General features: G+C 36.1%; 1 protein-coding gene across 1 annotated transcript; it reads left to right on the plus strand.

The window, feature by feature from the left end:
- Positions 1-412: 412 nt before the first annotated feature.
- On the plus strand, positions 413-7,614 carry LOC117926342. The gene is made up of 3 exons (XM_034845436.1): positions 413-1,210; positions 7,181-7,265; positions 7,480-7,614. The coding sequence occupies exons 1-3, from the start codon at positions 519-521 to the stop codon at positions 7,561-7,563; spliced, it is 861 nt and encodes a 286-aa protein (XP_034701327.1). The 5' UTR covers positions 413-518; the 3' UTR covers positions 7,564-7,614.
- The last annotated feature ends 8,113 nt before the right edge of the window (positions 7,615-15,727 follow it).

Raw genomic sequence — 15,727 nt, forward strand, 5'->3', positions numbered from 1 at the left:
TTTGAGAAATTTTATATTACAATTATTATTATTTTTAAGCCTTCTACCTTTTCAAACATGGATGCTGACATGGACAATGGGTAAGAACATATTAGGTATAAAAAAACCCAATCAACATAGGGTGTACCAAAATCTAATATTTTTTTATATTAATATAGGCATTTTTTATTTTGAAAAACTGGGGTTTAAAGTGTTATTTAATTTAAAAAAATGAAGTAATCAATTATCGCGTGTGTACAACTGGGCACGCGGCGTGATGCAACTCGGGTGTGGAAATTCTTAATTAACAGCCTTCTCCTCTAAATCGTTGACTCTGGTCTACCTCTGACCTCTAGGAATCCGCCACGTTCCCACCCTATCCTTTCCCAGTGATCTTTCCTGCTCTTGCACTCTGACTAACTTCAACTCGATCTCTAGAGAGATAAACGGCTCTTACTTCAGCTCCGCACACTCTCTCCTCCACCACCATTAACCACAACTTTCCGCCGTCTCCTTCAACTTCAATTGTTCGGCGAGCTATGAACTCCAAGCACAAGCAGAAGCGGCAACTGCTGAAGCGGAAGCTGCTGGATCGGCGCAACGCCACCTCCGACGACTCCACCACCCTACGCACCAGCTCTCTGGACCTCTCTCCTCTCTCCTCACACCCCAGCTTCCAAATGCAATGGATAGCCGCCATGTCAGACAAAATCTGCCCCTTCCCCGGCCTCTCCCTGGAGGATTTTCTCATTCGGGAGACCTGGATGTGCCTGTCTTCGCTTAGTCTCCTTCCGGAGAAGCAGCCGGTGGCGGAGGAGGTGACCAGAGAGTTTGGAACTAGGGTTAGGCTCACTGATAAAGTTGAGGTTGGAAATGAAGAGGATGTGGTAATTGAGAGAAATAACGTTAGTGGAGGGAATGCTGGGATGGGGAAATCTCGTGTTTTTCCTCGAGGTGACAGGCATATGGATTCGTCAGCTCAATGCGGAATTGTTAACCCTTCGGATGGAGAAGAGGAGACGGAAATCGAGAGAAATAAGGTCGATGGGGAGAACATTGGGACAGAAGAGTCTTGTTCTTGCACGTTAAACGATGATGATGAGAATTCGACTCTGGAGTCAGTCTATGGGATTTCGCCAAATGGCCAATTCAAGCGCACCATCAATTCCTGGCAGAGGGGTGAGCTTATAGGAAGTGGATCTTTTGGAAGAGTGTACAAAGGCTATACTGAGTAAGTGTTAATATATGGGACATATATTGAGTTTTTGGATTCTCATATTCATATATAAATTAATCATTGTTTCTATCATTTCCAATGTTTTCAGAACCGGACCGGTCATTGAACCGAAAAAGTTACCGGTTCACGGTTCACCGGTCGAACCGGTGGTCGAACCGCGGTCGAACCGGTGACGTCATAAATATGTAATTTATATATTATTAAAATTAAAAATAATTATAAAAATTTTAAAATATATATGAATAAATTAAAAATCAATAATATTATTTTATATATTTGATATTATCAAATTAAATGAAATGTATACAATATTTAAATGTGAATATATTAAAAATGAAAATTTTAACTAATTTTATAATTTTTAAAAATATTATATTATTTTTATTTAATATTATAAAAAAAATTAAAATCCAATATATGTTGTTTTGTTTGGTATATCAAATAAGAAAACGCGGGTAAGCCGAGTGGTGTCTTAGCATACCTCAAAACCTAAGGTCCCAGCTTCAACTCCTTTTGTTGCATTTGTTAAACCTTTTTATTGATATTATCATATGCAATCCCACATCGGTTTGTGAGAGAAATAAGGGTGCAAAGGATGCCTATAAAAGGTATCCTCATTGAAAGCTACAGCACGCCCCCCTTGTGGCCTCAAGACTGAGCCTACTTAATGAGTTTGGGTGTGGGCTTTGTCATGCTAAGACATGGCCCAGTATGGTTTTTGGCCTGCAGCTTTTAATTTGGGCTTGTCAAATGATGGGCCAACGGACTGTTCGGTTCGTTTAGAACCGTCCGGTTCGTCCGGTTCACCGGTTCGACCTCTGGTTCAGGCGGTTCGTAACCGGTCCAATAGTTAAACGGTTTAATAGGGTGGACCGGACCGAAAATGCGACCGGTCGACGGTTGGACCGGTTGGACCGGCCGGTCCGGTCTGGTTTTTAAAACATTGATCATTTCAGTACCTTTGAAATGCCTGGGAATATTATTTTTTTTCCTGTGTGATAACGATGTGGGCAGTAAAATGTTTGAACTGACAGGGCTTATTTTGTTGAAATGGTGCAGCTTTGCATCTTTTTGTTGCGCTAATATTATTGACCGCCTAGAGTTCCTAATAAATTCTACAAATTTTTCAAATTAACCATCTTTTACATTGGTTGTCTCCTTACCACAAAAAGTTTTTATTAGGGCTTGGGCATTACAAAGAAATAAAAAGTCAGACATTAAGCCCTTGTTTGGGGTAGCTTCTTGCTTTTGGCTTTAGCCAAAAGGTGAAGTTATGATAGTTGTTGTTCCAACTTCAGTTGACGGACCTTCCATAGTAGAAATACTAAAAATAGATTAGTTGTCTTGTCTATCATAATAGTTCTTCTACTTTCTTCCCTTCAGACTTCTAAGAAAACTTCTCTTGTAGGAGGAGGTTCTTTACCAAGTACACATCCATGAACCTCATTTAATTCTTTATTCAAACTTGCAAGAAATTCAAACACTTTTTCTTTTCCAAGCATCCTCTTAAACCGAGCCCTATAGGTAGCACAACTTCATTTAAGATCATAAAACATGTCTTGTTCATGCCATAAACTTTTTAGGATGCTATAATACCTGTTACGCTTTGATCTCCTTGCTTGGTCTATTGAATCTTTGTATGATCTCTATACTTGTGTTGAGTTGCCTAAATTTGAGTAGGCTTCACTTATTGCATTCCATAATTCTTGTAGTTTAGCAAATAGGTTCCAACCTAGCATAATGAGGCTCAAATGGATACTTGCAAAAGCTTCACTAATAACCTAGTAGAAGCCAACAGTGAAGAAGAGAAACAAAATAAGTCTTAAAATGCTTATAGAATCCTTCATCTATTCTAAAAAATCTTTGCATTACTTTCTTACCAAATGATCCAAATTAAAGTAAGGCCATCAATGCACCAAAGAGTCTTGCCTCAAGGAAATCCCCCAAAACCATTAAATGATATTATTAGCCTCTCCTCCACCTCTCTAGGTGGGACCCAATAAATTCCTCCAAGTCCAAATAATCTTACACCATATTGCTAATGCTATTGGGTAATGTAAGAAAACATGAGTTATAGACTCTTCACTCACCCTGCACATAACACACCATTTTAGGCTAAGTATGTTGGTGTTATTCTCGAGATAATGATGAAAAATGTGTAAAAATTATGCATTCTATGAATAAGGTAGAAATTTTGATAAAATATTATTGAGATGTAGATAATGCGATCTAAGTATGAAGGATATGATCAAAATAGAAAAATGTGATTAGAATATGAAAATGATTAAGGTATGAAAAATATAATTAGTGTAGAAATAATATAATCAAGATATGAAATGTTATTATGGTAAGAAAAATGTGATTGAGTTTAAATAATATGATTAGGGTTCTAAAAAAGGTGATTGAGGCTTGAACAACTTGACTAGAATATAAAATCAGAGTACAAAAATATGACCAAAATGCAAAAATTTGATAAGGGAAGAACAATGCAACAAATGTTGGGATCATGCAACCAAGGTGTCAAAAATATTAAGATCCAAAAACCAAAAATTCAACCATTTCTCATTTTTTATCCTCTAAACTTTAAAATAATTCTCCCTTTTTTTAATTTTACTTTAGTCCTCTTTTATTGTAGTGATTAATTAATTCCATTCCTCATTTTGTTTAATTGTTATACCCAATACTATCACCTAAATAAATTATTGTGCCAAATGGAATAAACAATATGTCTCTAATAAAAAATAAATAAAAAAAAACCAATATGCCAAAGACAACCAAATTAGTAAGTACATGTAACTCCACCAAATCATTTGTCAATGTGTTTCTTTGAAAGCTTTTGTCAATTATGGAAGATTATTAGCTACAAATCTAACCCTTTATTCTAATTTAGAGTGTTGTATAATTTCATTTTCCTCAATATTGTTTCTTTGTACCTAGAAAAATACTCACTAGTTTTTGCATTTGACACCTAAACCTATTACTAGGTGAATGGCTACCCACGGGACTAAATAAGATTAAACCTTTGTTGTTACACTACTAAATATACCAGTTTTTCCAATCAGAAATTGGTTGCTTCTATTCATTGGATTTGCTTAAGTGTTGATCTATTCACAATGTGATAAGTGAATGCTTATTGAGGACACATGTCATGATTATTATTTTACTAACCTTTACACCAGTTTCAAAAGCAAAAGCATCCTCTCATGGCATGCATCTTATGAGTTTGGATGGTATTGAATAAATAAAGGCTAATCTTAAATGAGGAAAACACCTAAGAGGGGGGTGAATTGGGTTTTTCAAAATCTTTTTCAACATAACAAATTCATGCACAATAGATGAAAATATAAAAAGATAGAGTTAGAGAAATCAAACTTAGATTCTATAATGGTACGACACTTCCTTGCCTACGTCCACTCTCCTCAAGCTCCTAATCGAGTGAGGGTTCCACTAACTTGAAGTTCCAACCAAGCTTCTAATCTCCTTTACACTTGGATTCCGGCTCCAATGGACTCTTACACAATCTTTTCAAGATTCAACTCACTTGAAGGCTTTAACACTCAATTTTACAAGAATGAATCCCTCAACCTAGCTCAATGATAGCTCAAATACAAATCAAAGCTAGGACGAATCACAAAGGTGCACTAAAGGATATGCAAGTGAAGATTTAATGCACCAAGAAAGAAATGAGAGCTTTTAAGGTAAGAACAAGTGGGTAGACAAATAAATGCAAGTGTTCTCTATGTCATAAATGAAATGGAGCTCTCAATTTATAGGTTTCTAACCTCGGGAGCTAAGAAAAACAAAAAGCAACCTCAATCGATTGAGTTGGGGGTCGACGTCGACTGGGAAGGAGGACACCTTGACCGGGAAGGGAAGGCTACTAGAAGAGAGAATATTTTTGCACTCTTCGACTGGACCTCGATTGGGCAAAGGGAACTGGTCGACCGGTACCCTGCCCAATTGAGCCGGTTGACTTAGTGCCTTGACTGGTTCAATGTTTTGGCTCTGAAAACCTATTTTTTTTTATAGTTCTTTTCTCTTCTAATCACTTAGGCAAGGTCTTTAGGTAAATTAATGTGCCAATTTTGAAATGTTTTGCTTGAGGTACATTTGATAAAACTCTGGTTTTGATGGAAATAAAACTTTAAAGAATAAACCAAGTTTTTGAAAGATGCATGAAATGATATGTAAACCATAGTGCACCCATGCATTCATCTTACAATTGTTTCCTATGATTAAAGGTCTTCTAAACGTCTTAATCTTGCATCCATTAGGTCCTTTGATGAATTTCCAAATTAATGCCTAAGATTCTTTACAATTCAAATCAATTAGTAACTTAACCATGGTTTGTTATCATAAAAACCCGATTAGGAGAACCCTTGGGCTAACAGGTATTATAGGAGAAGATTTCTCCTTCGCAAGCAGACTTTGTTTAGAGTAGGTAGATTATGGACATGTCTTTGATCATCAATGAGATGGTGGATGAGAAAGTTCACTTGGCCAAGGAGGGGATGGTATTTAAGATAAATTTTGAAAAGACATATGATCAAGTTGATTGAAATTTACTAAACTTTACTTTGCTCAAAAAAAGGTTTGGCTCTAAATTAACACTTTAGATTTTAGGTTGCCTATCTTTGATTTGTTTTTACTATGGTAGTGAATAGTTGTATGAAAGATTGGGTAAAGGCTTGTAGAGGGTTCACACAATGGGATTTGCTTTCTCCTTTCCTCTTTATAATAGTAGTAGATCGGAGGATATGTACCAAGATTAAATCACACTTTTAATATTTGAAAGAATAATTAATAGAATTTTTTTTCAATGTTTACACAAATATCAAGACTTAAGATAAATCTAATTTAGAGTATCTTGTTAGGCATTAGTTTGAGTTAAGACAAATCTTTAGTCTAGCTTCCCAGTTAGGTTGTTGGACCATGAGGTAGCCCCTCTATTGTTTAGGGCTTATTTTACTTAGAAATCTCAAGGCTCCTCAGTTTTAAGACCCTATTTTAGAAAAAAAAGTCTCTTGTAAACTAAGAGGTTGTCAAAGAGCTTATCTGTCCTTAGGATGAAGAGCTACATTTATTGATCTTGTTTACCTTATATCTATACTGGTTTACTATTAGACTAGTGTTGTAGTCAAGACTGCCTTCTAAGATTGAGAGAATTTGGAATTTTTATTGGTCAGAGAAAGAAAGAGAGAGGTTTCTATTTATTTGCCTATTAGAAAATGAAAGGACATCTAATCGAATGGTATCAATTTTATAGGCATAGGAATGGAAATGGTTTAGGGTTTGGAATGATTTCTACAAGGAATAAAGCCTTTTCAATAAAGCTATGCTTGGGCTAATGACACTGCATTCCATAAGGTAGTTATTGTTAATTATGGTTTGCACTCTGATGGTTGGGATACTAACATTTTGTTTAATGATCACATTAGGGCACATGGAAAGCAATTGCACAAGGTTTCTTTAGTTTTCTTAGTATATCCAATTCTTAGTTTGGAATGACTCTGAGTCTCTTTTGGGAAGATTTGTGGTGATTTCAAACCCTCTATCCTAACATCTATTGGTTTCAAGGTCTAGAGATTCTTTTAGTTCATCTACTCTTAATATTTTATCCTTCTTGTCTTGATACCTTAACTCCTTGCTTATTTCTCATACTAAGAGAGTGGTGATCTTATTAGCTTCATTTCTTTGTTGCTTCTTATTTATCTATCATCCTCCATTTCCAATGAGAAAGTTAGGTCTTGACCCCTTTAAGGTTTTTCTCTTTGTAGTCCTCCTTATCTTAAAAGTATGAGATTATGAGCAGTGATCAACTTCTTGTTGTTTACCAACCATAAAGAATCAAACAAGTGGGTTTGAGAATAGATATGATCAAATTAGTTCTTGTTGACTATCATTGACGTGTTTATGTTTTTCCTCTCTCACACATTTATTTATTTATTTATTTATTTTTTGCAGTGATAGAATCATTTTTGCTGTGAAGGAGGCTTCATTGCTTGATCAAGGGAGCCAGGGCAAACAAAGCATTTATCAACTTGAACAGGTGAAAAGAATGTCTTATTTTGAAGAAATGCTCATCAAATATGGTTTAATCTTTCTTATTTTTTTAATAAAATTTTTTGAACTTTTTTTTTTGTACATTACAATTACCCTCAAGTCCACTGCATACATGGGTATTGTAGTAAAGAGCAAGTGCTCGTCGATCTTGGTTGTATTATGGGATTTTTTTTCTTCTAATTCCTTCCTTATTGGTCCAGGAGATTTCTCTTTTAAGTCAGTTTGAACATGAGAACATAGTTCAGTATTATGGCACAAACAAGGTATGTTTCTTATGTTCTTGAGTTAGTTTCTTTTGTTTACTTGTAACAAATTACAAGATATGTTATTTTTTACATTCCATTTTGTCAACTATAGCAAACTTGAATGAATTTTTCATCACTTTTGCGCCTAATCCTTGAGATAATCTATTAAGGACAATTACAAACATAATGTTGCAACTTTAAATGAGAATACTTTTATATTGTTATGTGGACCCACATTTTTCACATGCATCCCCACTTGTCTGCGAGACTAGCTTTTGATAGTGAAAAATTAGTTTTGGTAAAAATGGAGTTGCCACTTCTTTTATTTTATTTTAAAAAGAGAAAATAAAACAAGAAAGAAAACCATAAAAAAGTAACTCCAATGTTTTGAAAAAGCTCGAGTCTAGGTCTAGAGATTATATTACCTATCGGGAAGGTACCTCAAAGAGGTAGCATCCCTCTAAACCCTAAAGAGGTCTCTACTAGCTAAGTTGAAGGAAATATGACAATTAACCCATTAACTTAGGGTACTAAGAAGAACTAAGGTGATTTTAAAATTCTACTAACACTGGCATGCCAAACAAGAATTCAAATCACAATCATAAGGGAGAGTTAGGGTGTGTACTTGGACTACTTCTTAAGCGCCATCACAAGACATCAAAGTTAGTTCAAAATAAGGCACACAACATGCATTTTTTCAAAGAAAGTCAAGTAGATATCAAGGCAACTAAGAACAATGTTAAAACATGGAGATAGTTCATGTCTAACATACATATTCATAGAATTTTGAAAATGAAAGATAGAGAGCGTACTTGGGCAACAAGCTAAGTGCTTCAAGGGGAAAAAAGGTTAGCTTGACAATAGGTGTAAAACAATCTCATTTATATATATATATATATATATATATATATATATCACAAAAAGGATCCAAGTCAATCTAATACCAAGCCATCATCTCAATTGAATCATTATCAAAGAAGATATGATAGATGTTGGGCCCCCACCAAGACCCAATTTACTTTTGCATGAATTAATGCCATGAGTTCCATTATTTTTGGAATCATAAAGATTATTCATTCTTATTAAAAATCAAGAAAATCGAGAAAATTAGTTTAAAAATAAAGAAAATGGTGAAAATGCATGCTAGAAGGAAAATGGCAACTAGTTTATGAATATGGGGATTTTATGGATCTAAAAACTCCTAAGGATGAAATTTAAAGAAAATTGGAATTATTTTAACAAAAAAAAAATTTTTTGAAATCCAGATTTAAAATGTATGAGATCACAAAGAAAAGAAAAGCATCAGGAGGAGGATGATGTGCACCAAGGTAGCCATGCTGGAGTGGGACCTGGGGGTGTGTCTGAGACTGTTGTTGGTGAATGCATGAGGAGACCTCTGCAGATTGCTCTCTTTTGTGCCCAAATCAATCTCTCTTCTCACACAAATTTCAAGTTTCCTTCCAAGTAGTTCAGTCTGACTGCCAGTTTAGGATTGATGCCCTGATTTACCACCACAAGCTCTGATACAAGCATTCATCAGTTTTTCCATGAGGTTGCCAAGTTTTGTTATGCTTGAAGAAATTGTTGCTACAATTGGAATTGATGAAAGGGCTGAGGAGACTGTTCAAAGACTTCTGCTACTTCGGAATCCTGAAGTTTGAAAACCATTCTACAACCTGGAAGTTCTCCTGCATCTGTAATTTCTTTATTTTGCAGGGATACGTCGGTGCCGACCTTGTTTGTGTTATTTTCTCTAGCCTCCTGAAATCAGTTCTGATAACATGTTGACTTCTTTGGATACCAGTGCAACATTTGCTAGCAGAGAGGCTCTCCGAAGTAGAAGCAACTGATTTAGTATAACATTTGTGGTTCTATCCAACCCTATTTCGTCATCAAACCTGAATGGCCTTAAATTTCTGCACAATATCTTCAGTAGTTTACCTATCTGCTTCTTAGAAAGCCCGCCAAAGATGCTGTTCTTCCAAGCTCCTAATGTCTTTATTGATTTCTTCATCCTCCATCTATGCTTTGTCAAGCACCAATTTTAGAAAGATTCCAATGCTCTGAATTTCCAGCGAAAGTCTCTCTTAAGGATGTTCTTTTGTTCTGAGATTCTGAACAAGTGATGCTAGGCATTAAATCCTGGTTTAGAAGAGCATCATTAAAACTATCATGATCGGAGAAAAGATCTTTAAAATTTCTCAGAAAGGATCAGTTCGGAATTCCCCTTGTTAGTTCATCGTAAGAACTGATAGATTTCAAAAGATAGCAACCTAGCTCTCCAACTAAAATTTTACCTTGACTCACAGCCACCAATCACCTTCTCGAGAATTAGGTTATGAGCATATTCACTCCTCTCCTGAAACATGTATGGATTACCATGCTAGTAGTGGTAAAGTTCGTAATAGTCCTTGTAGAGGTCTTGCTATTCTGGAGATTGTTTTAGACTTTCCTGTGGTTTCTGATATTTTAGATTGAGTAGGGCCATTATACTTTATTCGCATAGGGAAATCACCATCAAGTGTATCACTTAATCTCTCATCGCAATCTGTCTTTTCAAATTCTAAGATCAGAGCTTCTGCAGAATCATTCTGAGTTGTGTCTTTGCTTGAAGATGAACAAGACTATCTCTTGGCTTCACCTCAAATAACTGGAATTTCTGAACCTTTAAGATTTGGATGGCAAGTTGGCTCTGAAGGGAGTTAATTTCCAATTAGACTGCACAGTCTTCGGTTTTGCTTTAAGAAGTAAGTGAAATAGATTCTCCATGAAATGCAAGTCTTTGATCCAACTTCAGTGCAGAATCACTAGAACCAGCCATTGTCGAACTATCCAACATACATTCTGATTCAAATAAATCCTTTCTATCAACCAAGTTTCATTCCATTGCCTACCTTAATCCTTTTTAATTTTGAACATGAGAGAAGAGGGAGAGCATTTTAGTTTTTGTTTCGATATTCCCATTTTCAATAGCATTCGCCTCAACTCTTGGAGAAGAGCTTCGTCATCTAGCCTGACCATTTGCAATGCATTTGGGCTGTTCTTACAGCCTGCATCATCTTGATCATTTGGTTTGCGACGAAAATTGTTTGCTTCTATGATAGGAATAAATATTGTTTCCGTGCCAGAAACTCCATTCTTTCATCAGAAACTGAGTCTTCATCATAGGGTGAGTTCTGTTTTAAACATTAGAATTCCTCCAATTAAAATATTGAGGGTTCCAAAATCGCTTGCCAGAGTACCTTCCAACTGTGTGGGAAGCATAGGTGACACGCTTGGTTGGATTCACGACAATATAGTCCTCCAGTTGTGCAACGATTTCAATGTGCTTCTGACCGATTTCAAAAGCATTATGCTTTTCTTTAGGATTTGCAGTCTGACCAACCCAAACAAAAACTCCAACACGTATATCAAGTGTCAAGACACCCTCAGCCAACAGGTCATCTACTAAAGCTGTAAATTTCCTCAACCTCAAATTCCCTTTTGTATCGAATTTAGAGTTCCTAAGTGACATGGTAAGTGCACGAGCAAGTTCATCATCTTTGTGAGTTTCCCTCGGGTGGGAAAACAACCACTCCATCATCAACTCTATGTTGTTTACTCCAGCTTGCCGTGGAGCTTCTTCCGTTCTAAATCTGGGAAAGCCCATCTCTACGATTATTGAAATACTTGTCTCATTTGGAAGGGAACCAGTTACTTGAGCGCCTGCATTGCTTTTGACATTTTTCACTTCAACTCCCAAATAAATGTGCTGAATTACAGAAATGATTTTCATAATGAAATTATAACTATAATCAACAAATTGTGGGTTCATCCAAACTCGAAACACTACCTTCAGCACCACGGACTGGAGGACCTTTACAAATGTCCTAGCATCCCGAGGAAAAGGAATATCACCAATGATTAGGGGTTGGGCAGGCAGGTGCTTTCTCCTTTTGATTTCAAAGCCTGGACTGAAGAAAGTTAAGCTTGGCAGTAAAGGAACTGGAGATGGGAATTTTGGTGCAGCTGATTCACTACGACTGCTAAAAAATAGGCCTCCAGAAAAGATAACCAGATCATATCTGGTTCTGGTTAGAGTTAGCTGAAATAGAGCATAATCTGGATGGTTTCTGGAATCCAGCAGGTTTTCTCAAGTGAACATTCTGATGATATCTGCTCTGTCATTGCAACAGATGGTGAATCTCCTTGTGGAAATCCAATGTTTTAATCAAAGCTCCTCCCATTTTCAAGACAACACCACCACCGGAAGACCCGACTAACTTTTCCTGCAACTTTTCTTGTCATAATCAGAAATGTTCAGTAGCTCACACTATTCCTCCATGGCCTTCTTGTCACCAGCCCCATCAAGGATAACAGTATCACCCTTAGACATTGTACCCTTTTTTTCTTGCAAATGCCAAGCATATCATGTTCTACCTTCTCAAAGTTCAAACCAAGCTTTTTCGTTATAAGTTCTTCTCCCGTAATAGTTGTCAAATCCCGTAGAGTAACCTTCCTATTTCCTCCAAATGCTTGTCAAAAACACGATATATTAGCCGCTACTGATTCTGTGGGATGATAAAAAATTATCTATCATGATTAGAGACTTGCGTTTCCCATCTGTAGATATTTGCTCAGTGGTAGTTCAATGATCAGATCCTCCCTTACTAGTTTGGCGGCCTCTTCTAGGTAGACAATTCAGGATCTCATTGAGAATTTTATCACCTCCAGCATCATTACATTGTGCAAATACTTCTTTTGTATCATTCTTGAAGAAAAACCCAATCAAAGCATTAGTGTGGGTATTGAAGACTCCATCTAGAACAAATGATCACAAATAAATTTTCAATGTCCAATATCACCAGAACCTAAAACCCCATTGAGTAATACACCCTAAACTTGGGCATTTATTTCGATTAGCACTTTGGGAATGAGTTCTGCTGCTTCAGAGAGCATTCCAGTTTGGCTCAGGACTTCTTCCATGCAAACACAATGTTCAATAGAGGGTTGGATGCCTTATTTTAGAAAAATCTCATTAATTTTCTTCTCAGCTTCGTTGACCATCTAGGAATGAGCACAAACCTCTAACACTGTAGTAAAAGGAAATGATCAGGCCTAGCCCTGTTACTAGAATCTGCCATCATCTACCAATCATAGGGGATAACAGAAGAGTCAAGGGATTTCATCAACTCAGAAGTTGAAAATAACAGCTGCCAATAACTTCCACCTTCGGACTACAATTGAAGAGTTTTCAAAGAGGTATCCACATTAACTATGCTACTTTGAAAGCATGCTTCCCACTGACTCTTAATTTAACCTTCTCTCTTGCTCTATTAACACTCTTAGTGCTATGATAAACAACATTAACAGATATAACAGCTGATTCATTAGGAACTCCAATTCCAATAGACAAAGCAGGGAACGAGTTGGATCAGAAAATTTATAAACATAACTTACAGCAGCAGTAGAAAGGGAAGCAATAGACTGTGATGGGTGATGAATCTCTAAGTAACCAATGTATTTGCTGCTGATGGCTGACTGGTTTTTCCTTGGTAGTTCATCTGGCCATGGTAAAATGGTGGATTGGCTTCACGAGTAATGGAAGAATTTGGTAGAATTGGTTGAGAAGGTTGAATTGTGAGCGGTAAGACAATAGTGCCCATCAAAGGTAGAGTGTTGCTTCACCCATCTAACTCATCTAAAGTATTTAAGGAAGGGCCTGCCAAACCATGTAGAGATGAGCTTTTCCTTGATCCCATGTCCATGCCATTGACAGCAACAACATTCTGAATCTCTGAATTGCCAATTGTGCTGTCCAAACCCATCTGAGTATCAAATAAGTCACTTGTAGAAAACAAAAACATCATGAGCTTCTTTGATCCTTCATTTTTTAGTTCATTACATTCTTTCTTCATGTTCTGTAAATCCTCATCACGAGAAAAAGAAACTAAGGTGCCAGGATCTTTCCCAGGAATCTGATGCTTAATAACATGGGCTTGGTTAGAGGCCATTAACATTTTCTGCACAAGCTCTTGCTAAGAAAAGCCTTTTTCATACTCAAATGCAAAACATAACCTCTGGTGTTTCTATTCCTTTCTGTCCAATTCAACATGCAATTTTGGAAATCTTCAAACATGGGCATTAGCTTTCTGTAACTCCTAGGTGGTCTATCGAACTTGAGTGGTTACATCTTGTTTAGCAAAGACCAAGCTCCGTGCCTTTGCACATCTGTTGTAGTTGCTCCTAAAAAATGTTTGCCGGTTCTAATATCTTCTTCCGTGTTAGCGGAGACGAAAGAGAACGAATGAAGCAAGTAGAGCAGAAGCAAAATGAATACCACAACCATCTATTGCAGTTACAATTCTAATTTATATCCTATATTTACAAAGAAATTTAAGGAAAAAAATAAATTAATAATCCCTATAAATCAAGACAATCCTTATAAATCGGGAATTATTCTTCCTAATCTAATTTATAGCTATACACACTTTCCTAATCTAATTTACAGCTATATACTATTACATAAATATATACAAGAGACCCCAATTAGGAAAATTTAAATTTCTAACACTCTCCCTCAAGTTGGTGAATAGATATTATCCATACCCAACTTGCCAATAGTTGCTTGAAATGTTGTGCTCGCCAAACCCTTGGTCAAAACATCTGTAAGTTGTCTGTCTGATGACACAAACGGAGTGCAAGTTAACCCACTTTCTAACTTTTCTTTTATGAAGTGTCTATCAACTTCAACATACTTTTTCCGGTCAATGTTGTACTAGATTATGAGCAATGTTTATGGTTGATTTATTATCATATTACAACTTCATAGGTCCTTCCCATTTAATCCATAGGCCATCAAAAATGATTTTAAGTCATAAAAACTCACAAATTCCTTGTTTCATAGCTTTAAACTCTACCTCTGCACTAGAACTTACAACAACTAGTTATTTTTTACTCCTCCAAGTCATTAAGTTTCCTCCAAGAAAGGTGCAATAACCTAATGCTGTCTCTTGTCTACCATTAATTCAATGTAGTCGGCATTTGTATAGGCTTCAAGGAACAAACTCGTACCTTTCTAAAGATAATTTCCATTCCTAAGATACCTTTAAGATATTTTAAAATCCTAAAGACACTTGTAAGTAGACCTTCTTTAGATTATGCATAAACTGGCTCACTACACTCATGGCATAGAGAATATTTGATCTTGTGTGTGACAAGTAAATCAGTTGTCCCACTAATCTTTAATACATACCTCGATCCACTCCTTTGTTTTCCAATGCTTCCTCAAGCTTATGATTTGCTTCAATTAGAGTCTCTACCAGTTTACATCCAAGCTTTCTTGTCTTCTTAAGTAAGTCAAGGATATATTTGTGTTGTGATACAAAAATACCCTCTTTTGATCGTGCCACTTCAATTCCCAAAATGTACTTTAGTTTGCTTAAATCCTTTATCTTAAACTCCTTTGCAAGACATTACTGAAGTGTCTCTTTTTCTTTTGGATCATTCCCAATCATGATTATGTCATCAACATATACTTGTAATGTTGAAACTCCCCCTGAATCGGAATGTTTAATGAACAAAGTGTGATCTCCTTGGCTTTGTTTAAAACCTAGAGATAACATAACATTTGTAAATCTTCCAAACCATGCTCTAGGAGATTGTTTCAATTCACATAATGCCTTGTTCAACCTACACACCTTATTCTTGTCTAAACTTCCCCCAAAATTGGGATGAACTTCCATATAGATTTCTTAATCAATTTCACCATGGAGAAAGACATTCTTTACATCAAATTGTTATGAATTCCAATCAAAATGAGCTACCAAAGATAATAAAATTCTCACTATATTCCTCTTTGCTATTGGTGCAAAAGTTTATTGATAGCCCACTCCATATGTTTGTGTATTTCCCTTTGCAACCAACCTTAATTTACATCGTTCAAGAGATCCATCAACCTTGTATTTAACTGTAAATACCTATTTGAAATTACCACAAATAGGTTTAGGTTCACTACTTAGTTTAGGGATACCTCTAACTTTTTCATTATTCACTAAGTTCACAAGATCCCTATAATTTATGTGACCTAGCCTTCTATGCCAAAGTTCAGTAAGGTCTAGCTTTGCCTTACTGCACACAAGAGGTGTTTTAGAGTTAGGATTTATTACATAACAATTATCAATTGCCTTATGTTCTATGATTATGATTTTTCCTTTTTTGTTGA

Source organism: Vitis riparia, chromosome 12 (genome assembly GCF_004353265.1).
Source record: "Vitis riparia cultivar Riparia Gloire de Montpellier isolate 1030 chromosome 12, EGFV_Vit.rip_1.0, whole genome shotgun sequence".
Taxonomy (NCBI): Eukaryota; Viridiplantae; Streptophyta; class Magnoliopsida; order Vitales; family Vitaceae; genus Vitis; species Vitis riparia.

What these genes read in the sequence shown, in the direction of transcription:
- LOC117926342 (XM_034845436.1), top strand. Translation starts at nt 519, where the DNA reads ATGAACTCCAAGCACAAGCAGAAGCGGCAACTGCTGAAGCGGAAGCTG. An exon ending in GTGTACAAAGGCTATACTGA is followed by an intron (nt 1,211 to 7,180) that starts GTAAGTGTTAAT and finishes TATTTTTTGCAG; the next exon opens with TGATAGAATCATTTTTGCTG. An exon ending in GCATTTATCAACTTGAACAG is followed by an intron (nt 7,266 to 7,479) that starts GTGAAAAGAATG and finishes TTATTGGTCCAG; the next exon opens with GAGATTTCTCTTTTAAGTCA.